The sequence below is a fragment of the Synchiropus splendidus genome, chromosome 8, assembly GCF_027744825.2.
Source record: "Synchiropus splendidus isolate RoL2022-P1 chromosome 8, RoL_Sspl_1.0, whole genome shotgun sequence".
In the NCBI taxonomy this organism is placed as follows: Eukaryota; Metazoa; Chordata; class Actinopteri; order Syngnathiformes; family Callionymidae; genus Synchiropus; species Synchiropus splendidus.
The window spans coordinates 12,457,615-12,481,082 of record NC_071341.1 but is presented as its reverse complement, the minus strand read 5'-3'; the positions used below and the strand labels follow the sequence as shown (position 1 = coordinate 12,481,082).

At 52.8% G+C, this 23,468-nt stretch overlaps 3 protein-coding genes across 7 annotated transcripts; 2 read left to right on the top strand and 1 right to left on the bottom strand.

The window, feature by feature from the left end:
• Nucleotides 1-5,645: 5,645 nt before the first annotated feature.
• On the top strand, nt 5,646-12,335 carry LOC128764307 (M-phase phosphoprotein 9). 4 transcript variants are annotated; one of them, XM_053874009.1, is made up of 24 exons: nt 5,646-5,731; nt 6,295-6,527; nt 6,600-6,747; nt 6,811-6,900; nt 6,984-7,456; nt 7,519-7,621; nt 7,698-7,773; nt 7,871-7,974; nt 8,211-8,294; nt 8,358-8,716; nt 8,834-8,977; nt 9,308-9,395; nt 9,463-9,678; nt 9,747-9,794; nt 9,860-9,924; nt 10,014-10,115; nt 10,185-10,319; nt 10,385-10,530; nt 10,616-10,825; nt 10,890-11,010; nt 11,071-11,150; nt 11,666-11,814; nt 11,893-11,961; nt 12,016-12,335. In XM_053874009.1, the coding sequence occupies exons 2-24, from the start codon at nt 6,331-6,333 to the stop codon at nt 12,112-12,114; spliced, it is 3,306 nt and encodes a 1,101-aa protein (XP_053729984.1). In that variant the 5' UTR covers nt 5,646-5,731; nt 6,295-6,330; the 3' UTR covers nt 12,115-12,335. The 4 variants fall into 4 exon arrangements, with proteins under 4 accessions (XP_053729984.1, XP_053729985.1, XP_053729987.1 ...); XM_053874010.1 differs by lacking the exon at nt 10,616-10,825; XM_053874012.1 differs by lacking the exons at nt 11,893-11,961; nt 12,016-12,335 and adding an exon at nt 11,451-11,570.
• Nucleotides 12,336-13,873: 1,538 nt separating this feature from the next.
• tmed2 (transmembrane p24 trafficking protein 2) lies at nt 13,874-16,989 on the bottom strand. Its single transcript, XM_053874098.1, has 4 exons — nt 16,329-16,989; nt 15,464-15,656; nt 14,621-14,728; nt 13,874-14,544 (listed from the first exon to the last, which is right to left on the bottom strand). Exons 1-4 carry the CDS (start codon nt 16,506-16,508, stop codon nt 14,420-14,422), a joined length of 606 nt encoding a protein of 201 aa, XP_053730073.1. The 5' UTR covers nt 16,509-16,989; the 3' UTR covers nt 13,874-14,419.
• On the top strand, nt 16,690-23,308 carry ptpn11a (protein tyrosine phosphatase non-receptor type 11a). 2 transcript variants are annotated; one of them, XM_053874042.1, is made up of 16 exons: nt 16,690-17,160; nt 18,549-18,671; nt 18,739-18,933; nt 19,064-19,256; nt 19,409-19,528; nt 19,587-19,700; nt 19,781-19,877; nt 19,954-20,033; nt 20,361-20,519; nt 20,596-20,727; nt 20,804-20,958; nt 21,021-21,088; nt 21,189-21,340; nt 21,422-21,540; nt 21,671-21,767; nt 21,834-23,308. In XM_053874042.1, the coding sequence occupies exons 1-15, from the start codon at nt 17,147-17,149 to the stop codon at nt 21,738-21,740; spliced, it is 1,791 nt and encodes a 596-aa protein (XP_053730017.1). In that variant the 5' UTR covers nt 16,690-17,146; the 3' UTR covers nt 21,741-21,767; nt 21,834-23,308. The 2 variants fall into 2 exon arrangements, with proteins under 2 accessions (XP_053730017.1, XP_053730016.1); XM_053874041.1 differs by having other exon boundaries at nt 19,954-20,051.
• The last annotated feature ends 160 nt before the right edge of the window (nt 23,309-23,468 follow it).

Sequence of the window (23,468 nt, the reverse complement as noted above, 5' to 3'; positions counted from 1 at the left end):
CCACAGTCATTTCTTCTATTCCTGCACTGACCTGCCATGTCACAGTCTCTCCATGCTCTCCTCCACAGATCCTCCTTTCATCCTCTTCCATCCTCCTTCATCCACCGTCACTCTGTCACCTCTCCATCACTCTGTCACCTCTCCTTCTTCACTCTGTCACCTCTCATCACCCTGTCACCTCACCTCCATCACTGTCACCTCTCCTTCATCACTCTGTCACCTCTCCTTCTTCACTCTGTCACCTCTCATCACCCTGTCACCTCACCTCCATCACTGTCACCTCTCCTTCATCACCCTGTCACCTCTCCTTCATCACTTTGTCATCTCTCCTTCATCACCCTGTCACCTCTCCATCACTCTGTCACCACTCCATCACTCTGTCACCTCTCCTTCATCACCCTGTCACCTCTCCATCACTCTGTCACCACTCCATCACTCTGTCACCTCTCCTTCATCACCCTGTCACCTCTCATCACTGTCACCTTTCCTTCAATACTCTGTCACCTCTCCTTCATCACCCCTTCACCTCTCCATCACTCTCCACTACTCCATCACGCTGTCACCTCTCATCACTGTTACCTCTCCTTCATCACTCTGTCACCTCTCCATCATCACCCTGTCACCTCTCATCACCCTGTCACCGCTCCTTCACTGTCACCTCTCCATCATCACTCTGTCACCTCTCCATCATCACCCTGTCACCTCTCCTTCACTGTCACCTCTCCATCACTCTGTCACCTCTCCTTCATCACCCTGTCACCTCTCCTTCATCACTCTGTCACCTCTCCATCACTCTGTCACCACTCCATCACTCTGTCACCTCTCATCACCCTGTCACCTCACCTCCATCACTGTCACCTCTCCTTCATCACTCTGTCACCTCTCCTTCTTCACTCTGTCACCTCTCATCACCCTGTCACCTCACCTCCATCACTGTCACCTCTCCTTCACCTCTCCTTCATCACTTTGTCATCTCTCCTTCATCACCCTGTCACCTCTCCTTCATCACTCTGTCACCTCTCCATCACTCTGTCACCACTCCATCACTCTGTCACCTCTCCTTTATCACCCTGTCACCTCTCCATCACTCTGTCACCACTCCATCACTCTGTCACCTCTCCTTCATCACCCTGTCACCTCTCATCACTGTCACCTTTCCTTCAATACTCTGTCACCTCTCCTTCATCACCCCTTCACCTCTCCATCACTCTCCACCACTCCATCACGCTGTCACCTCTCATCACTGTTACCTCTCCTTCATCACTCTGTCACCTCTCCATCATCACCCTGTCACCTCTCATCACCCTGTCACCTCTCCTTCATCACTCTGTCACCTCTCCATCATCACCCTGTCACCTCTCATCACCCTGTCACCGCTCCTTCACTGTCACCTCTCCATCATCACTCTGTCACCTCTCCTTCACTGTCACCTCTCCATCACTCTGTCACCTCTCCTTCATCACTCTGTCACCTCTCCATCATCACCCTGTCACCTCTCATCACCCTGTCACCGCTCCTTCACTGTCACCTCTCCATCATCACTCTGTCACCTCTCCTTCACTGTCACCTCTCCATCACTCTGTCACCTCTCCTTCATCACTTTGTCACCTCTCCTTCATCACTTTGTCATCTCTCCTTCATCACCCTGTCACCTCTCCATCACTCTGTCACCACTCCATCACTCTGTCACCTCTCCTTCATCACCCTGTCACCTCTCCATCACTCTGTCACCACTCCATCACTCTGTCACCTCTCCTTCATCACCCTGTCACCTCTCATCACTGTCACCTTTCCTTCAATACTCTGTCACCTCTCCTTCATCACCCCTTCACCTCTCCATCACTCTCCACTACTCCATCACGCTGTCACCTCTCATCACTGTTACCTCTCCTTCATCACTCTGTCACCTCTCCATCATCACCCTGTCACCTCTCATCACCCTGTCACCGCTCCTTCACTGTCACCTCTCCATCATCACTCTGTCACCTCTCCATCATCACCCTGTCACCTCTCCTTCACTGTCACCTCTCCATCACTCTGTCACCTCTCCTTCATCACTTTGTCATCTCTCCTTCATCACCCTGTCACCTCTCCTTCATCACTCTGTCACCTCTCCATCACTCTGTCACCACTCCATCACTCTGTCACCTCTCATCACCCTGTCACCTCACCTCCATCACTGTCACCTCTCCTTCATCACTCTGTCACCTCTCCTTCTTCACTCTGTCACCTCTCATCACCCTGTCACCTCACCTCCATCACTGTCACCTCTCCTTCACCTCTCCTTCATCACTTTGTCATCTCTCCTTCATCACCCTGTCACCTCTCCTTCATCACTCTGTCACCTCTCCATCACTCTGTCACCACTCCATCACTCTGTCACCTCTCCTTTATCACCCTGTCACCTCTCCATCACTCTGTCACCACTCCATCACTCTGTCACCTCTCCTTCATCACCCTGTCACCTCTCATCACTGTCACCTTTCCTTCAATACTCTGTCACCTCTCCTTCATCACCCCTTCACCTCTCCATCACTCTCCACCACTCCATCACGCTGTCACCTCTCATCACTGTTACCTCTCCTTCATCACTCTGTCACCTCTCCATCATCACCCTGTCACCTCTCATCACCCTGTCACCTCTCCTTCATCACTCTGTCACCTCTCCATCATCACCCTGTCACCTCTCATCACCCTGTCACCGCTCCTTCACTGTCACCTCTCCATCATCACTCTGTCACCTCTCCTTCACTGTCACCTCTCCATCACTCTGTCACCTCTCCTTCATCACTCTGTCACCTCTCCATCATCACCCTGTCACCTCTCATCACCCTGTCACCGCTCCTTCACTGTCACCTCTCCATCATCACTCTGTCACCTCTCCTTCACTGTCACCTCTCCATCACTCTGTCACCTCTCCTTCATCACTTTGTCATCTCTCCTTCATCACCCTGTCACCTCTCCTTCATCACTCTGTCACCTCTCCATCACTCTGTCACCACTCCATCACTCTGTCACCTCTCCTTCATCACCCTGTCACCTCTCATCACTGTCACCTTTCCTTCAATACTCTGTCACCTCTCCTTCATCACCCCTTCACCTCTCCATCACTCTCCACTACTCCATCACGCTGTCACCTCTCATCACTGTTACCTCTCCTTCATCACTCTGTCACCTCTCCATCATCACCCTGTCACCTCTCATCACCCTGTCACCGCTCCTTCACTGTCACCTCTCCATCATCACTCTGTCACCTCTCCATCATCACCCTGTCACCTCTCATCACCCTGTCACCGCTCCTTCACTGTCACCTCTCCATCATCACTCTGTCACCTCTCCATCATCACCCTGTCACCTCTCCTTCACTGTCACCTCTCCATCACTCTGTCACCTCTCCTTCATCACTTTGTCATCTCTCCTTCATCACCCTGTCACCTCTCCTTCATCACTCTGTCACCACTCCATCACTCTGTCACCTCTCATCACCCTGTCACCTCACCTCCATCACTGTCACCTCTCCTTCATCACTCTGTCACCTCTCCTTCTTCACTCTGTCACCTCTCATCACCCTGTCACCTCACCTCCATCACTGTCACCTCTCCTTCACCTCTCCTTCATCACTTTGTCATCTCTCCTTCATCACCCTGTCACCTCTCCTTCATCACTCTGTCACCTCTCCATCACTCTGTCACCTCTCCTTTATCACCCTGTCACCTCTCCATCACTCTGTCACCACTCCATCACTCTGTCACCTCTCCTTCATCACCCTGTCACCTCTCATCACTGTCACCTTTCCTTCAATACTCTGTCACCTCTCCTTCATCACCCCTTCACCTCTCCATCACTCTCCACCACTCCATCACGCTGTCACCTCTCATCACTGTTACCTCTCCTTCATCACTCTGTCACCTCTCCATCATCACCCTGTCACCTCTCATCACCCTGTCACCTCTCCTTCATCACTCTGTCACCTCTCCATCATCACCCTGTCACCTCTCATCACCCTGTCACCGCTCCTTCACTGTCACCTCTCCATCATCACTCTGTCACCTCTCCTTCACTGTCACCTCTCCATCACTCTGTCACCTCTCCTTCATCACTCTGTCACCTCTCCATCATCACCCTGTCACCTCTCATCACCCTGTCACCGCTCCTTCACTGTCACCTCTCCATCATCACTCTGTCACCTCTCCTTCACTGTCACCTCTCCATCACTCTGTCACCTCTCCTTCATCACTTTGTCATCTCTCCTTCATCACCCTGTCACCTCTCCTTCATCACTCTGTCACCTCTCCATCACTCTGTCACCACTCCATCACTCTGTCACCTCTCCTTCATCACTCTGTCACCTCTCCATCACCTCTCCTTGATCACTTTGTCACCTCTCCTTCATCACTGTCACCTCTCCTTTGCCACTCTGTCATCTCTCCTTCATCACTGTCACATCTCCTTCATCACCCTGTCACCTCTCCTTCATCACTCTGTTACCTCTCCTTCATCACTCTGTCACCTCTCCATCACTCTGTCACCTCTCCTTCATCACTCTGTCACCTCTCCTTCATCACCCTGTCACCTCTCCTTTGTCACTCTGTCACCTCTCCTTCATCACTCTGTCATCTCTCCATCACTCTGTCACCTCTTCTTCATCACTCTGTCACCTCTCCATCACTCTGTCACCTCTCCTTCATCACTGTCACCTCTCCTTCATCACTGTCACCTCTCCTTCATCACTGTCACCTCTCCTTTGCCACTCTGTCACCTCTCCTTCATCACTGTCACCTCTCCTTCATCACCCTGTCACCTCTCCTTCATCACTCTGTTACCTCTTCTTCATCACTCTGTCACCTCTCCATCATCATTCTGTCACCTCTCCATCATCACTCTGTCACCTCTCCTTCATCACCGTCACCTCTCCTTCATCACTCTGTCACTTCTCCATCATCACTCTGTCACCTCTCTTTCATCACTCTGTCACCTCTCCTTCATCACTGTCACCTCTCCTTCATCACTCTGTCACCTCTCCTTCATCACTCTGTCACCTCTCATCACTCTGTCACCTCTCATCACCCTGTCACCTCTCCTTCAACACTCTTGTCACCTCTCATCACCCTGTCACCTCTCCATCACTCTGTCACCTCTCATCACTCTGTCACCTCTCATCACCCTGTCACCTCTCCATCACTCTGTCACCTCTCATCACCCTGTCACCTCTCATCACTCTGTCACCTCTCATCACCCTGTCACCTCTCCATCACCCTGTCACCTCTCATCACTCTGTCACCTCTCATCACCCTGTCACCTCTCCATCACCCTGTCACCTCTCATCACCCTGTCACCTCTCCTTCATCACTCTGTCACCTCTCATCACCCTGTCACCTCTCCTTCATCACTCTGTCACCTCTCATCACCCTGTCACCTCTCCTTCATCACCCTGTCACCTCTCATCACTCTGTCACCTCTCCTTCAACACTCTGTCACCTCTCATCACTCTGTCACCTCTCCTTCATCACTCTGTCACTCGGCCACCTCTACATTGGTAGTGTTTACTCAGTGTGGCATAATCCACGGTTGAAAAATGAAACCATGTTGTTAAACTCCTTTAGCTTCTGCCAATCGCAGTTCAGTGTTTTGCATTTTTAAACCAATCAGAGGCTCAGAATGTGGCAGCGGTTCACCGCGCATTTGGTCTGCTTTGGGGCAACATGGCGACCAGGAAGGACCGCGTACCCCGGTATGTTATGCCTGACCGCTGCTTCGTCTCCGCAGCATATGATCCCGGGCTCCGACATTCGAGCTGCCTCCGTCCGTACCGCGGTATAGACACTGCAACCGTGTTTCCGGAAGAGAGTTTCGCGCTAACTCGTGGAAGCTAACATGTTAGCAGTGTAACTTCACTGGGTGACTGGCTTGTTGTTGTTGTTAGTACGGATCAGGCAGCACGCGTTTCATCCCCCGGATTTTCCTTTCGGTCGGTAGAACCTGGTTCTTGTTCTGACAACGAGTCAAGCGTTTGTTTGAAAGTTTCTTCTGCCACTTGACTTCCGGATTTCGGAGCTTTCGGAAACTTTACATTCAGTCAGGTCTCTGGGTGAACGTTCATTCACTCATCCATTCATTCGTCGGGAGTTGGTTGTTGTGAACGCGTTCGTCCTTGCCGCCAGGCGGCGCTGAAGTGTTCAACATGCGGAGCTGTCCGCGTGAAATCTGTCACTAGTTCTCCGAACTGTCATGACTGAGATGACAAGATGAACGGACTCGTGCCTGACTTTCTTCACCCCTGGGATTCTCCCGCAGCTCTGGCGCCGCCCCCTGCTGTCCCGGCCCGTGAACATGTCCACCGATGACAGTGTGTCCGAGGACGGGTCCAGCTCCACGGCTCTCAGCCATTGCCACGGTGATGGTGTTGGCGGGAAGGAGAGCGAGGTGTCCCTGGTGTCCTCGGAGGGGACGTCTGCCTCGGGAATGGCCATCTCAGAGGTCCCACCCAGAGGCCCACGCGACATCACACCAGGCTGCCACAAGATCAGGTGTGTACTGTAGAGTGAGGAAGAGGGGAGGGTGGTGTGGGAGGAATTAAACATTGACTGCTTGGCTGCCAGGGCTCTGTGTGTGAGCTCGGGCCAGGTGTTCCGGAAAGGGAAGGACCTGCCGTTTATCAACCCCAGCTCGCTGGAGATCTTGAGGGCTCTGGTTCAGGAGATCCAGAGCAGTGGAGAGACCGACCCAGAGATCTGGAAGGACTGTGAGGTGAGACCATCTTGTCTTAATTTGTCACTGGACCTCCAAGAACCAGACGTGTTCTGCTCTCAGGGTCGCTGGCTGCATCTCTTCCAGCTGGTGGAGAAGCAGTATCAGGAGCAGATCGTGGCCCAGCAGCAGCAGTACCAGCGTCAGATACAGGTGGGTCAGAGCATCGTCATATGACCAGTGTGAGTGACACATCCGTGTGGCCGTGTGAAGCTGACCCAGTTGTCTTCTCTCAGCTGATCCAGGATGAAATCAAAGCTCTGGTTCAGCTTCAGAACCGTCAGGGCAGCTTCCATACCCACTCTGACGTCTCCCCTTCCTCCATCACAAAATGGTCTCCTGACTCCAAAGATGACCTCCCGACCTCCATTGACTGTCCCACACACAGTCAAGCGTTAGGAGACACCAACGATCGGACTGTCTCCATCTTCACCAGCACAGCTTCACCACCTCACCACAGATCCGAGGCCAGGAACCATCCAGGGGAACGAGCCACAACCATGCTGAGTAGCGGGTACGGGACTCTGTCGGCCTGGGAGACCGGCCCAGGAGCTGCAGGGTCACCTGGAGACGAGGGCGGAGGTCTCAAGAAGACAAAGCCCCGGTGGTCCTTTCATGATGGGAGTGAAGCTCCCCTGGTTCAGAAGGTCTCCAGTAGAAATTTGGTCACCGTGGAGGATGTTCAGCCTGTAGTGAGACCACCTAGAAGGTCTGGGTCTGTTCCACTTCACCTCCAACTCTCAGTTTCTCATGGTGACACTTTGCCTGCAGCACCAGCCAAACCTTCACCTCCTGGGCACAGAGGCAGAAACTCAGGTCCAGAAGGGTCAAAGTCACAGACCAGAACCAGGAGAGCACTGACTCCCAGGAACAGGTAGCTCTTGCTGTGACCCCTGATCGTGCTCTACAGTTTTGTTCATTGCGGTTGTGTGATCATTGTCTCTGTCCAGGTGCAGACTGGACCTGTCCAGCCGTTGGACGGGCCCGGCTCAAGGAGGAGCGACAGCGCAATGTCGGAGCTCTCAGGTGAGTGAGAGGTGGCGGGTCTTCTCGCTGACTGACACCAGTACTCTGTATCTAACGCTGTGTTCTATATTTGGACCACTTCCCGGTCCGGAACCAGGCCTTACCTACTGGCGGCTGCATGAGGATGACCTATATCACCCTCTCCCGGACAGCTTGGACAACAACACCCATCTCCACCTGCAGGACGCGACCTTGACTCTGGTGAGTAACAAGTTGTAAGATGCTGGCTCAGGCTCTGTGGACCGGTACCAGAACAGAGTCTGTCACTCAAACTTGTTGACTCGGTGCTGGACAGTTCCCACCATACCGGTTCATCAGCTTCATCATGTTTCTGGCTCCATTTGGTAGTAGTTAGTCTTCTAGGAAACCATACTCATGGACCGTGTGTCGGTACCAGTCTGCAGTCACTGAGAACAGTGTCTCCTCTTCCTCTGCAGGAGCCAGGTCTTTCCCTCCGCAAGATCTACCAGAACAAGCAGTTTGGAGAGGCTTCCGTCCAGCCCAGTCCTCTGACCGCACAGGTCTGACGCCATCGGAGCGACCCGATCCCTGGCAGGACATCTGAACCTGAATTTATGTCTTAGGTTTTGACCCTAGATCCGACAGCGAGCACTCGGCAGTCGGACAGGACCTCGGGATTCACCTCGCCATCGCACTTCAGCAGCCCGTCCTTTGCTGCCCCGCTGGGCTCAGGACCTGTACCGTCCATCACCCCGGACAGCATGGTGGAGTCCGGTCCAAACCTGGCAGACACAGACTGCAACTCTGAGGTCTCCAGCGTATCTACAGCTGGACCCGTCCTGCCACAAGGCGCATGTACCTCACAGGACCACACCCGGTCTGGAGTGATCAGAACCAGTTCAAAGATCAGAAAGAGCAGTACAGAGGAGGCAGGTCCGGTCCAAGGTTCAGAATCATCTCTGGATCCAGTGGTTCTTTCTCTGTGAGTCAATTATACTGTAGATATAGTGGTGTGGGTCTGGTGATGAAGTGATGGTGGTTTGAACTGTTTGCGTTGGGAGGTTGTCGTCTGCCTGAACCGTGTGTCTCTGGTCCACAGACTGAGACAGAACATGCGGGACAAACATGCCCGGCATGTTTCTGACCTCAGAGCCTACTATGAGTCAGAGATCAGAACCCTGAGAGAGCAGCTACAGCTTCGGCCCGAGGACCTGGACCAGAGGAACCAGCTGCTGATGGACAGGTGAGTGTTGGCCTTTTCTCCTGGCTATCAGCAGATAGCAGTAAAGATGCTGATAGCCAGCAGCTGCTGCTGACCTCTTACCCAGCTCAGATGCTGAAAGGTGCTGTTGACCAGTTCACCTCTGGTCCTGACAACTGGGAGCCTTTGTGAGTCAGAGAGGTGCTGATGATGTCACAGACGTGCCTTTAGTTTAGATCAGATGCCTTTATTCTGTTGCGATGATGGTAGTAAAGTATAATGTAGAACTCTGTCACGAATGTCAGCTACCTCTGTCCTGCTCTGTGACTCCTCAGCAGGGCTCCTCTGACACTGCCTCTCTTCTGGTTCCAGGTGCCAACATCTGGAGGAATGTGTGTCTGAAGCAAAGCAGCGAGTCCAACACCTGGAGGCGTCCAACCGACAACTGGAGGAGAAGCAGGTGTGTGACTTCTGGAGCACCAGGCAGCTGCTCTCATGACTAACTCTGATTTGGTCTCTGTTGACAGGTGGATTGGCCTCAGCGCTACGCCAGCGCCATGGCAACCATCGAGTCCCTCCAGCAGCGACTGGAGCAGAGCAGATGCACAGAGCAGCAGAAAGACTCGGTCATGACTAATCTGAGGACCCGAGTCATTCACCTGGAGGACGAGGTGCGACTCTCGAGGCAGGAGGCCGACCAGAAGGAGGCCCTGAGGCAGCGTGAGCACAAAATGCTTCAAGAGGTGAGGGAACCAGTCCTCTTCCTCTGAGCCCTCCTCTTCCTCATCGTCCTCTTCCTCTCTCGCCTCAGCTGGTGGAAGACTATGACACTTTGGTGAAGGAACACACCGGACTCAAGGTAAGTCACACTCAGTGACGATGATGATGATGATGATGATGGTGGTTGTCGAACTGTGTCGACAGAACCAGCTGGTGTCCACGGAGAACAAACTCTGTGACGCCAACAATGAGATCGTGGACCTGAAAAAGTGAGTCTGCGTCTAGTCACAGTGGGAAATTGTGACTCTGACTCTGTTGTGTGTCTGTCTGTCTCCGTTGTGTGTCTGTCTGTCTCCAGAACAGTCTCCAAACTCGAGACGCAGGTGAAGCAGCTCGAACACCAGAACCGGGCCCAGGCTCGCCTCAGCCTGCACCGCAGCTCTCAGCCTTGTGGAGCCGGGTCAGTCCTCCTCCTGTCCAACATGTCTCTGCAGTGGTCAGGACTGACTGATCCTGGTCCGGTCCACAGCCTCTTCCACCATCCAGACCTGCTGCTGTCTCCCAGAAGGATCCAGCCTGAACCAGATGTGACCCAGCAGAGGTCGCCTGGTCCATCTGGTCCAGGCAGTAGAGTGCACAGTCCCATAGATACGAGCGGCTGGAGGTGGGTCCACACGGAAGTGTGTCAGCAGCTCACTGGCGGAATGACACTGTGTCACTGTGGATCAGGTGTTCCAGTCCGTCTGAGTGTGAGCTGGTTCAGACCCAACAGCAGGAGCAGAACCAACGGGACTCCAGCAGGAGGGACCTGACCCCCATGATGAGAGCGCTGATCCAGTTGGAGGAGACCAGAGCCACCGAGACCCGGGCCCCATGTGAGAACCATTTGATGCTTCTTACGAGCTTTACCTACACTCTGTTGCTGGTCCTGGCCACCTAAGTCTGGCTCGACCTCTTCAGGGGGCAGTGGTCAGCGGAACACTGTGGTGTCACCGGACCAGAGGCCAAAAGAAGTCAGAGAGGGAGTCGGGCAGTGGGGCAGAGCCGGGTTGGAGAGGGGTAGAGAGAGTGCAGCCGCTGTGCTCAGAGCCCGCTGCAGTCTCTCGCCGGAGGGTCAGAGGTCATCATCGCTGCCTCCTCCTGCTCAGAGGAACATCTGGGCTACCCCCAGTAGGTCCACTCAATATGATGGTGGTGATGATGGTGGTGACAAGGACGATGGCCTGTCTTGCAGCAAAGAGAGAGACTCTCCTAGCTCCAGTCTCATCCAAATGTAGCCCCAAACGCTGCCCGACTGACAACTACTCCACTGCCTTCGGTCACATGATGCCCAGAGAGGAGCACCTGAACGCCAGGTGAGCTGGGGGCTGTCGGGAGTCTGCTGTTGAGCTGGTGTGAGACTGTTTTTTTTTCAGGGCTGATGCGTGTCTGGACCAGAGACGCTCGCTGCACTGCAGCCCCCGCAAGAGACTGCAGTTCAACTGCCCAGCACCAGGTGGCGCACTAACCCGCTCACACGCTGCACTGTAGCCAGACCAGGGGCCTCATGGACAGAGACTTAAGAGTCCTGCTCTTCCACCACATGAAACTCCGACTTGACGGGAGAAATCATTGAGATCAATAACTCCCCAGACTGGCTGAATTACTGGCTGGAACATGACTGTGTGGTGCCTCCTGGCTCTGCACCTGAGTGAAGCACCATGAGTGGAACATACTGGTGGTACACTTCAGTCTGTGGATGGCGTGTCAGGTGGTGGTCTTGTTTGAAGTTCAGCTTTGTGTACACCACCTTCAGGTGGGTGCACACCTTTTGTGCATGAGGCCCCTGGTGAGCCAGTGAGGAGGGGGGATCTGACGGGAGGAGGAAGGTCAGTCAGGTAGTCCAGCAGAGATGAGGAAGCCAGTCAGAAAGATGGTGGGCTTGAGATGTACTGGAGAAACCTCTGCATCAGAGTCTCATGAGGCCCCTCACAGTTTCCATGCTGTTCCTTCTGAACCTGATCATGACAGACCAGTTGGAGTCCGGCACCCCCCACAGTCCTGGTGGAGATCAGCTGGAGAATCAAGAACCGATGGGTCTCGAGTCGCTGGGGACCAAAATCCTGACCCTGTCTGAAGCTCAACAACTTTGTGATGAGCTGACACAAGAGAAGCTGCAGGTGAGAAGATGCCTGCAGTCATCAATCATGGTGACCAGTTTACAACGGCCGTCTTCACTGACTTGGTTGTGTTGTCAGATTGAAGCTGCTTTAAATCGGGTCACAAATCCTGGTGCTCGAGTTGGGCCACAGAGAACGTTGGATCAGGTGAGGCTTGGGTTAGGACATCTGGACCTCTGGTCTAACATCTCCGGTCTGCAGGAAGTCTTGGAGAGGCGCCTGGATCATGTGACCCGGGCCCTGGTGTCAGCCCGTCGCACTCTGAAGAAACTGAAGCTTTTGGGCTCTGCTGCTGTGTAGTCGACCCGCCAGCTTCTCCCTCTGGACTCGGGAAGCCGGACTGCTGGCTGTCCATCCACATCTACTTGAACTGAGCAGCCTTATTTTTTTATGTCACTTTCTAACCTCAGCAGCAGAACTGCTCTCCTCCGGGTCAGAACCGCCTGTGACGGCAGGACTGGACCCCTTCTGTGACGGAACTGTTTCCTGGCTTTCACTCAATAAATGAAGTTTCTTTTCCACATCTGTGGTGCTCATATGGTTAGGTTTGACCTCTGACCCTGCGTCTCACCACCAGTGAGATTAGATTAAATGGCCTTTATATGTCCCACTGTGTGGAAATTCAACATGTCACAGCAATGAATGAACAAAGATACATAAATACACAAGACATAAAAGGTACACAGCAAACATCAAAGACATCCACAAAGCATCAGCACACAAAAAGACAGACAAAAACAAAACCAAAGTCACCAGCTTTTAAACAGTACAAGACAAATACCCATAATATACAACAAATATGACAAAGAAAAAATAAAGTCTAAAGATTTACTTGATACATAAATAGTTAATTATATAAACAATATCTATATAAATAGATGATAAACGAATGATCAACAAAGGCCATCAACTATTACTGTTGTGCAACCTAAGAGTACTGGCCAGAGCATCGAAATCGCTCCTTCGTGCAGTGAGGATGGATCAGCCTGCCTCTGAAGCTGCTGGTGTCCTTGAGGGCGTGAGACAGGTGGCCATAGTCCTCCTGTTTCCCACCTCCTAGAAAGAGAGCAGCCCAGAACTGAGCTGTCCCTCTTCACAGGTCTGTCTGTAATGCTGCCCGGCCAGCAGATCACTTCATAGTAAATGGCTGATGTCATAGAAGTCATAGAAGGTCCTCAGGAGCATTCCCTGCACCCAAAAGGACCCCAGCCTCCTGAGCAGGAACAGCCTGCTTTGCTCTTTTGAGAAAAGAGCATCCGTGTTTTTAGTCTTGTCCAGTTCAGGTGAACACTGAGGTACTTGTATGATGCCACCCTTTCAATGTCAGTACCCAGGATGTTCACCAGTGCCGGTGGAGAGTGTCAGTTGAGGTTGTTGATGATGTTGTAGTTGTTGATGCAGAGGGTGAAGAGGAAAGGAGCCAGAACTGTGCCCCGTGGTGCCCACCCATGTACAACACACAATCCTCTGTCCTCACATTCTGGGTTCTATTGGTCAGGTAGTCCAGTATCCAGCTTCTAAGGTGGTGGTCCTCACCAGCATGACTCAGCTTGTGCACCAGCAGAGTGGGCTGGATGGTGTTTAAAGCACTGGGGGCTTGGTGGGACTTGAGAACACAGTGGAGCCTGGAGGACTGAGCAGGATTGGAGGCAGGCAACTGGTCAAACCAGGTAGAGAAGAGGTTCAAGTCATTTAGCCCACCCACACCCCTAATCTGAGTATAGGTCTCAATAAAGCCTGAGATGGCCTTGCAGACTCCTCTGGTGTCATTCTGCTGCTGCACTAAACAAAAACCCTCAAGGGGAGTCGAGGTGAATGTTGTCTCCTCTCTCTCAGCCACAGAGTCGCCACTTACCTTGAGGAAGTAATCCAATTACACTGTTAAAAAGTAGCAATTACTTCACTGGTTGGTAGATCAGAAGCGCATTAGCGACGGTCTGAACATGTCATCACACAAACCTGTCAAAACTCATCGGTTTTCTGGAGGACTGTTGGCCAGCAGGGGGCAGCATCATCAGGATCTCAACCAAGAGAGCTTTATTTAAGACAACACAGGCAGACGCTACAAAGTCCAGAACTCTGGGCAGTGCCTCCCTACATTCTGAAGACACACCAACAAACCCCAAGCTCATGGCAACAGTGCCCCCTCACGGCACTCCTTGACAAGCTCCACATCCAGTCTGTCGTCGAGTCTTCGGACAACTTTGGAAATGGATCATGACAGGAAGCACCTGTCCGAGAAGACCCAGCGAGAACTGCCTAAAAACCCGTGGCTGGTTCAGACTCCCTGCAACGCTCCAGTGTTTCCGAAGTCATGTCAAAGTTCAACTCTCAGCTCCCCAGTTCAAACTCCTGGAGGAGCAGCTCACCTCCTGTCGGGTCACAGACAAGAAGCTTGTGCAGCGTCCCTCAGTCTTTATTAGAATCCCACCGTTTACAATCAAGGTGATGACCCAAACCCAGGATATTCCCCAACAAACAAGTGACGTGAAAAACCAAAACAAAGAGGAAACAGTGAAGAAAAACATATTCGACCACCGGGAGCGCCAATCACACTTTCTCTGGCGCCACATTGTGAAACAGTCTTTGTGCCAGACCACAGCAATTAGACGACTCGCCGGACTTCAAAAAATCTCTTCAGGTAATAGATCTGTCCAAGTGTCATGGCAACCAGTACCAGCGCCTCAAAGAAGGACCAGAGCACAACTCGGCTGTTGGTGTTGTCGTTGACTGAGGGCAGAAGAAGGACAGTTATTGATTCAGGCTGCTTCATCCCAGCACGAGTCACTTTCTGTCAGACACTCACTTGCCCGGTGGATCCTCTCGCGGACCTCCATGTACTCCTGTTCATGCTTCACCGCTGTCATGGCGACCGCCAGCTCGTTGATCATCTCCTCCAGCTTGTTCTGGTGTGCTGCATAAGAGACATGTCAGCCAAGACTCACCGCAGCCAGCAAACCACACACGTGCGTCAAACTTGCAGGACATGCCATTTCACACACGACCGAGTATGTTCACATCGACCGACTCATGGATGTCCTCCAACTTGTCAGGCCACCCTCCCCCAGTGATCGACTGAGTTCCGGACGCTGATGTCGGGTCCATGGTTTCAGTCACTAAGGTTGAGTCATCATTCCACTGATTTGAGTCAGTGTGGTCAAGTCACTTCTGCCCAGTGAAGTGGTCGAGATAAGTTGAGGGTTGACATCCAGATCAACAAAGACGTGGCGCTCGCGTCCGGTGGATATAAGTAGACATTCGCACGGCCGCCATGCGGCGAGCAGGTCATGTGACCGACGTGCTGATTATTGGTGCACGCACACAAAGCACTCGACTAACGTGCAGAGTGGAGCTGGATATTTGGCCTTTGACTCGACCAAGGAGGGAGGAGAGCGACGGTGCTCTCGACCTTCACTGGTTGCGCAGAGGTCGGGCCTGAGCTCCTGTGACCCCAAAAATCGTCACATGGAGAGACTATAGCGGCTTCTCCACATTAGTGAGGTGGACAGAGAACATGGTTAGACAAGCGGGTCACAACATTCCGGCTCCTACCATCCCAGCTGTCTCCGCCTGCACCGGGAAGAGTCCACAACAGAGTGAGAGGGGCAATGACCCGGGCACCGCAACTTCCATCCCCACTTTTGCTTACCTTCCGTCTCCATGTCCTGGCCCTTGGGTGCCTCTCCGATGTCGATGGTGAACATGACAATCTTTGGCGTCATAGTGGACATCTTATTGCTGAAGCAGAACTTGTAGATTCCGTCCATATGGGCCGCCACCGAGTATTTCCCGCTGGACTCGCGGTCGCCTTTGTAGATCTGTTTCCCGTCAGGACCTGTGATCTGGACACACGAGACCTGCTTCAGATGGACTGGCTGGATACCCTAAGCCTGATACCGTATCCTTTTCCTCGCCTTATACTCGTATTTAACTTCACCTAGGTAGACGGATGCTTTGGATGGACAGAGGTCCCGAGCTGCTTACCATGAGACACTAACTGTCACCCAGGAAGTGCAATTCAATGTATGGTCCCTTTCTGAATGTTGTTCATCTTCAACACAAACCTGTGCAATATTGCATCTCATGTACTGCGAGGGCAGACTCTCTCTGCAACCAAGTCCAAGTGTTACCCTGCCATATGGTGCAGTGGTTGGAGGGAGGGTTTTCTTATCAGCACGTTGCTTTCTTTCAAATGTCACGCAACGTCATTTTATTTCATCCTTAAGTAGTGGCTGACATAAACCAAAAATCATTTTGTTGTTCTGGCTCCGTGTAGTTTCAGTAAATCAGTCCCGTATTTTGTCTGAGGAAATGTTTCAGTCCACGAGCGGCTCCTTAGCAGGTCGGAGTTAACGTGCTTGGAAACACCTGCCAAAGGCAACCATCTCGGTATCGAACCAACCGGCCCGTGGGCTCAGGAGAGTCCAAGGAAGACAGGTTGATCCGGTTAGCATTAGCATTAGCATGAGGCCTGCCTGCCAGCACCGCAGGTTCAGGCCATTTCCAGGTCTCACCTCCACGTCGATGTCCAGGAAACCGCCCTCGGCGACCTCGAACATCAGACCCATCTTGGTGCCGGAGTTGACCCGCTCGTAAAAGCACTCCTCGGCGTGGGCGTCGATGCTAACGAAGTAGCCGGAGGCGGTGGCTGAAAGCGCGGCCGCCAGGACTAGCAGCTCCGACACGGTCAACATTTGAGCGAGGTTCGAGACTGGAGGCAAGGTTAGGCTCGGCTCGGTTCGATTCGAGTTCACCGGTGAGGCTGGACGGGTTGCGGAACAAGAGTCGGAAGCTCCGGCGGACGCTGCGAGTTCTGCCACGTACGGGTTTAAGCGGGTGGCGAGCAACGAGGGACAAAAGTCGAAGCGAAAACCCTCCTCCCACTTTCACCCTGTCACGTTCACGCTGTCACCGAGGCGGACAGTACACAGCTCCTTGTGGATGAAGCGACCTGAAAGTGTTGTTTGGACGGACTTCTTCTGCTTTGCCTACCAGGACTCGAACCCTCGTCAGTCACGTCACCTGGCTCTGAGCCTGTCTGTCGCGCGCCCGCCCCCCGTGGCAGCGGCCTGTCCTGTCTCCCTCCGCACTCGCCACAATCCGAGGTTCTGCTCGTGGTTCGGACCGTCACTTCCTCGCTGGGATGTGAAATCTGCGGACTCCTGCGCGTCGCATGTTCGCTGACGTCCAGAGTCGGACTGGCCGAGGCCTACCGACCCTTCGTAGCCCGCGGATGCACATAGTTTTGGTGTCGAACCCATGAGACTCGGAACCTGGTGACCACAGCGGGAACGTTAGCCAGTTGGAAGCTAAGTGCTAACGGCCGGAGAAAATGACGTCCCGGAGGTAAGATCCACGAAGCCTTCCCGCAAACGAAGCGCCTTCAACGGCGAGAGAGTCGCGAGAGTTCGGTTGGTACTGAGGGTACGCTGGTACCAGAGGCACCGTTAGCATTAGCATTAGCTCGCACCGGCAGCTTGTTTACTCCGATGCTCGCAGACAAACACATGCTTCTATCTGCTCCGGGGTTTTTAGAACCACAACTTCGCCCTCAGGGTTCACTGCCGAGTTCTCTCCCGAGGGGACGCGATCCGTCGGAGCTACTTCCAGATGCGGGGTTCTCCGGGCTCGTTCCCTGGGTGTTTGTTTTGGCACAGCCCAAGTGTTCAAGTGGCGTGAGGGTTCTATGGAGTAGGACCCAGGTGCACTGGGTCCTGGTCCGAGCTTCGAGGCGTTCCACTTCTGCGTGGGGGGAAGGCAAGTGAGGCTCCGGTCCATTTTGTCTTCGGCCATGTTCGGCTTGTTTGTGGAGCAGAACCTCAGTAAACATCACGTAGCTCAATAGTTCAAGTGAGCCGTGACACCCTTCTGGACCGGATTCCTGACAGACCAGTTGACTCGGCACATGTGTCGTTGTCTTATAGTCGACTATAATCGACACGTCGATGTATCACCACCTGCTAAGGCTCCGGACCGCCTGGACAACAAATCATTCAAACCTCATTCTGAGCACGTAGAATGTCCAGTTTTAAAACAGCACCATGCAACTTTTGACGACACTGCAGCCATATGACTCCTGTCCGTCTGCACACATCATACATGGAAAAGTTGACTAGCTAAGCTAGTTGGTGAGGAGTCGTCGCGGTTAGTTGCAGCCCAAGTCCGTACCAGACGTTTGTGCAGACCTCGCACATCAGTCTGAGAACAGAAGTCTGACTCCACTTCGCATTAGTTCCCTCCTGAAAACTTCGGTGGCACACAGGAGTTTAGGCTGGAGCTGTGATACTCTGGTGGTCTGGGTGCGCCACTGTCTTTATGTTTGTGCAGTCCTGTGAGGAGCAGTCCCAGATGAACACATTCCTGAGGACTCGTGTTGTGCTTCACAACCATCCTGAGTTAGACAAGACCAACATCCTGAAGTGCTGGTCTAGCTTCCCAGTCTGAAATGGCTTTGCAGTTCAGTTCAGTTTTGTCCAGTCCACATTTTTGTTTTGAGGGTGAGTGCATCAAAATAACCCGGGTCATTTTCATTGAGTTCGGTTCAGAGTTAAGGCTGGGCAATTGTTTTGAATGGTTAAATTAAGAGTGACAGGCTCGGGAAAGTATTATGTCAATGAGAGGCCCTCATAAGGAGAATGATACAAGTATGCATGTGTGTTAGTGTCTGTGTTGTGCGTGTGCACGGCTCCTGGTCTCTTAAGTCCCATCCTCTGACGATCTTGCGCCCCCCTCAGGTGGTTCCACCCCAACATCACGGGTGTGGAGGCAGAGAACCTCCTGCTGACCCGCGGAGTGGACGGCAGCTTTCTGGCCCGACCCAGCAAGAGCAACCCGGGAGACTTCACGCTGTCAGTGCGGTGCGTGGACTTCTTCTGTTCTGGGCCTGCCAGTCCTGCAGATGTTACATTTAGTGTGTATGCGCAGGAGGAACGGGGCTGTGACCCATATCAAAATCCAGAACACTGGAGACTACTATGACCTGTATGGCGGGGAGAAGTTTGCCACGCTGGCTGAGCTGGTCCAGTACTACATGGAGCATCATGGGCAGCTGAAGGAGAAGAACGGCGATGTCATCGAGCTCAAGTACCCACTCAACTGTGCCGATCCGACTTCTGAGAGGTGAGTGAGAGCTGCCTAGTGTGACATCATATACCATTGTCCTGACCAGGAGCATCCAAGTGGTCAGGTTGCTGGTCTGGCTTTGGCTTGATGTTGGTCCCATAACCCGCTCCTCTGCGTGTCGGAGCAGGTGGTTTCATGGTCACCTGTCGGGCCGTGAGGCAGAGAAGCTGCTGACTGAAAAAGGGAAGAACGGCAGCTTCCTCGTGCGAGAGAGTCAAAGTCATCCGGGCGACTTTGTCCTATCAGTCCGGACCGGAGACGACAAGACCGATGCTAGTGACAGCAAACCCAAAGTTACACACGTGATGATCCGCTGCCAGGTGAGTCACTCACGTCAATGAGAGGGTGAGGAGGAATATTTGGGAGTGAAGTGGAATGTTGGGAGGTGTGGAGGAATGATAGGGGGATGAGGAGTTAGCAGGGGAAAAGAGGATGGTTGCCGGTCCTAAACGTTGCTATGGTCCGGATGCAGTCGGATCAAAAGTATGATGTCGGTGGAGGGGAAAAGTTCGACTCGCTGACGGACCTGGTGGAGCACTACAAGAAGAACCCGATGGTGGAGACGTTGGGCACGGTTCTGCAGCTCAAACAGGTTCTGATCTGAATGTTGATCTGACCCAAACACAGTCTGACCTCTAACCTCTATGTAGCCCCTCAACACTACACGCATCAATGCCGCAGAGATTGAGAGTCGCGTTCGGGAGCTGAGCAAGCTTGCTGAAGCCACTGACAAAGTCAAGCAAGGGTTCTGGGAGGAGTTTGAGGTGAGCTTCTGTGGTTGGTGTGGAGTGTGGACATGACGAGCCTGAACTCTGACGTGAGTGGCGCGTGTGTTCCGACATAGACGCTGCAGCAGCAGGAGTGTAAACTCCTCTACAGCCGCAAGGAAGGTCAGCGGGCTGAGAACAAGAACAAGAATCGCTACAAGAACATTCTGCCCTGTGAGTGGCGCTCTTGTTCATGTCTGCGACCTGGACCAGAACAACTAACCCCCTCTCTCTGTCTGTCTGCCCACAGTCGACCACTCACGTGTGGTGCTGAATGATGGCGACCCAAATGAACCCGGGTCCGACTACATCAACGCCAATATCATCATGGTAGTATCTGCCATCATGGTAACAGCCTGAGGACACGCATACACTGATGGCACATGCAGACCAACAGACTCACGCACAAGCGCACACTCACGTGAAGCACACACACGTGAAGCACACACACGCTCTTATTTATGTCTTTGTGGGGACCCCCATTGCCAAACCTTTTCCCCAGCCTCTCCCCTAAACAAACTGAATGGTAGGTTTCTAAGAATCAGTCCCCACAAGGATAGCTATACAAATACGCACACACTCCAGACAGCAACAAAGTGGTTCTCAATTTCCTTCCTGCCACCAGCTGATGTGTGTGTCTATATGTGTGCGTGTCAGCCGGAGCTGGACCAGAAGTCGAGCAGCACCAGGGTGAAGAAGTCATACATAGCCACTCAAGGTTGTCTGCAGAACACCATCAGTGACTTCTGGAGAATGGTCTTCCAGGAGAACTCTCGAGTCATCGTCATGACCACCAAGGAGGTGGAGCGAGGGAAGGTCGGTCTAGACCACCCAGACCCAGACCTCACGCCCTCTGGTCCTGACCCGGTCCCTGTCTTCTTGTCTTCTGCAGAGTAAATGTGTCAAGTATTGGCCTGATATGTCCGCGCTGAAAGAGTATGGAGCCATGAGGGTCCGAAACGTCAAGGAGACAGCGGCCCACGACTACATCCTGAGAGAACTCAAGCTGTCCAAAGTGGGTCAGGTGGGTCTGCAGGTCCAACAAAGGCCATGGTGATGTCTGGGACCAGTTGGATTAACTGGTCACTGCCGTGTTTCAGGGGAACACAGAGCGGACCGTGTGGCAGTACCACTTCAGGGCCTGGCCCGACCATGGCGTTCCCACTGACCCGGGTGGTGTCCTGGACTTCCTGGAGGAGGTCAACCTGAAGCAAGAGAGCATCCTAGATGCCGGCCCCATTGCTGTTCACTGCAGGTGCGCCCTCGCTCTCTTCCTCTCTCTGGTGAGACCTCTCATCGTGCTCTGTGTTTCCTCAGCGCCGGCATCGGCAGGACGGGAACGTTCATCGTGATCGACATCCTGATTGATGTCATCAGAGAGAAAGGTCAGTGAAGGTCATCTGATGATGTCACAGTGGAACCTGGAGGGGACAGTGTGGGGTCCCAAAACAACTCCCCTGACTGCGACACGATATGTGGTCACAGGTGTGGACTGTGACATCGATGTACCCAAGACCATCCAGATGGTCCGGTCCCAGAGGTCTGGCATGGTCCAGACCGAGGCCCAGTACAGGTTTATCTACATGGCGGTCCAGCACTACATTGAAACTCTACAGCGCCGTATCATGGAGGAGCAGGTAACGCACGCACGCACGCACGCACGCACGCACGCACGCACTCACCTCTGTGCACGCCTCATTTTCATGTTGTGTCTACAGAAGAGCAAAATCAAAGGTCGGGAGTACACCAACATCAAGTACTCTCTGTTGGACCTGACTGGAGGAGAACAAAGTCCACTGCCGCCGTGCACGCCACTGCCCACGCCCACGTGCAACGAGTCAGTATCTAAGCCAGCATCTTCATCACATTCCTCATCATCACCACGCTCACAATCTTCATCAACATCATCACCTTCACTATCATCGCCACCATCGTGCTCACGTTGTACTTGTTGCTCTTCTGTGCAGCATGAGGGAGGAGTCCTCCAGGGTGTACGAGAACGTCGGTCTGATGCAGCAGCAGAAGAGCTTCAGATGAGATTGACCTTCCACCTCCTCGTTCCAGGTGAGACTGCTCCACTGCATGCTCTGGCCACTGCCACCCTGAGACTTTATTTGTGTCCTCCTGCAGAACCAAGACACCCAGACTCGGCCACACAAGCGGATCAACAAGTTTCTTGAGGAGCCTCCTGATTTTCCTTTTCCTCTGTGCTTCTCCTGCTCTTCATTGCTCCTCCTACTCCTACCCCAACTGCCTGCACTTCCTGGAGTCCCTCATCACCTTCTGCGCCTCTTCCTCTGACAGGGCGGACCTTCACCTCCCACCACTAGGCACCTCCTACCCCTGACTCGAGCTGCTGGGCCAAATCTGAACCACTGTGACTGTCAGGCCAGAAGTAGTACCGACAGTGACCAGCAGGTGGCGAGCAGCTCCCTGACACTTGCGATCCTTCTTCGAGTGAACTGAAGACAAGTTTTGGACGTCGACAGAGACGTTGGAAGCCTGATGAAGTGTTGGACCGAAACCGCATTTTTGTGGACAAAACTGTTGAATTAGTTTTTAACGTTTTTTTTTTTTTTTTTTCATTTTGGCACCAGAACGGCCTTGACGTGCAACGTTTGTTCATGTCCTCCGAGACGCTGCTGCCGCCTTCGTAAAGCATCACCTCCTGTCCCGCCTAATATTCAGCTGCCAAATCTTTCATTCTGTTTTGGTAAAAGTTGCCTTTATTCCAGGGAGTCACCACATTACTGCCTCACGAATGTTTGTACGATGCGAAATGCCACTCGTCATGTCCACCATCAGAAGAAACTTTTTAAACTACCATTACTGATTAGTTGTTTGCACGACCAAGAACTCGTCTGTTCGTGTCCCCATGTTCTGGTGGAAAATCTGTCCAAACAAATCTCCAGTTTCTTTGTCTAAAGCTAGCACTGCGTCTGCACAAACGGTTGATGTATGTCAATCCAACGGAGAAACTGGACGAACTGCGAGAACTTGGCAACCTCACTTCTGTTTAACACTGTCCTCATTGGCATGAACCACATGTAATGTGTTAACGCTGCCCAGAAACGCTCCCGTGGCCTTCTATGTTGAAAAGCTTACTTTTTGCCAAATGGCTGGTGACGATGAAGCCTTGCCTGAGCAGTACTAACTACAGCGCTGTTTTTGTTACTCGCTGTAAAAGGATTGTTACTGGACGGAGCTTCCCAGCGCCTTCACATCTGGTTCCCATGGTGGACTGTCAGTTGGGTGTGTTGCGGAGGATTCTTTGGTCGGATGGCTGCATAACTCTTTTTTTTTTTTTCTTTTCTTTTTACTCCAATGCATTCCCTGGGACACAAGAGGCCATACCCCCTGTGCTGTGCTCATGCGATCACGCCACCAGACGCGCCAATGTGAATTCTTGTCTCCCGAACGAACAAACTATTTTGCTTACAGAACACGTGGTCGGAGGATGTACCTGAACATATCTGCCAGTAAAGCTTTCTGACCGCTTTGTGTCGGCACCGCAGACTGGAAACCCTCAAGAAGCTTCCGAGCTTCATCGTACGCCGCAGTTAGCCTTTCTCCTCAGCGACAAATAAACGCAGCTCCTGCTTCAACATGTTGTCTGTCCTTGCTTGGACGTGTCATTTCAGTTCAAGGAGTCAGGAGCACCTCGCCCTCCTCCTCTCCTGTCTCGGATTTGACTGGCAGCTTTCACTGCGTTTTGTGCTTACAATTCCTCTTTAAGAAATAACACAGGAACGATCGCTTGAGAAA

Bases quoted from the DNA above. Each gene is read 5' to 3' on its own strand.
- LOC128764307 (XM_053874009.1), top strand. From the start codon at position 6,331: ATGTCCACCGATGACAGTGTGTCCGAGGACGGGTCCAGCTCCACGGCT. The intron at 10,320-10,384 runs GTGGGTCCACAC...ACTGTGGATCAG, and splicing joins ATAGATACGAGCGGCTGGAG to GTGTTCCAGTCCGTCTGAGT. The intron at 10,826-10,889 runs GTAGGTCCACTC...CCTGTCTTGCAG, and splicing joins GAACATCTGGGCTACCCCCA to CAAAGAGAGAGACTCTCCTA.
- ptpn11a (XM_053874041.1), top strand. The intron at 19,701-19,780 runs GTGAGCTTCTGT...GTTCCGACATAG, and splicing joins GGTTCTGGGAGGAGTTTGAG to ACGCTGCAGCAGCAGGAGTG. The intron at 19,878-19,953 runs GTGAGTGGCGCT...GTCTGCCCACAG, and splicing joins CTACAAGAACATTCTGCCCT to TCGACCACTCACGTGTGGTG.
- tmed2 (XM_053874098.1), bottom strand. From the start codon at position 16,508: ATGTTGACCGTGTCGGAGCTGCTAGTCCTGGCGGCCGCGCTTTCAGCC. The intron at 15,657-16,328 runs GTGAGACCTGGA...TCGTGTGTCCAG, and splicing joins TCCTGGACATCGACGTGGAG to ATCACAGGTCCTGACGGGAA. The intron at 14,545-14,620 runs GTGAGTGTCTGA...TTCTGCCCTCAG, and splicing joins CGAGAGGATCCACCGGGCAA to TCAACGACAACACCAACAGC.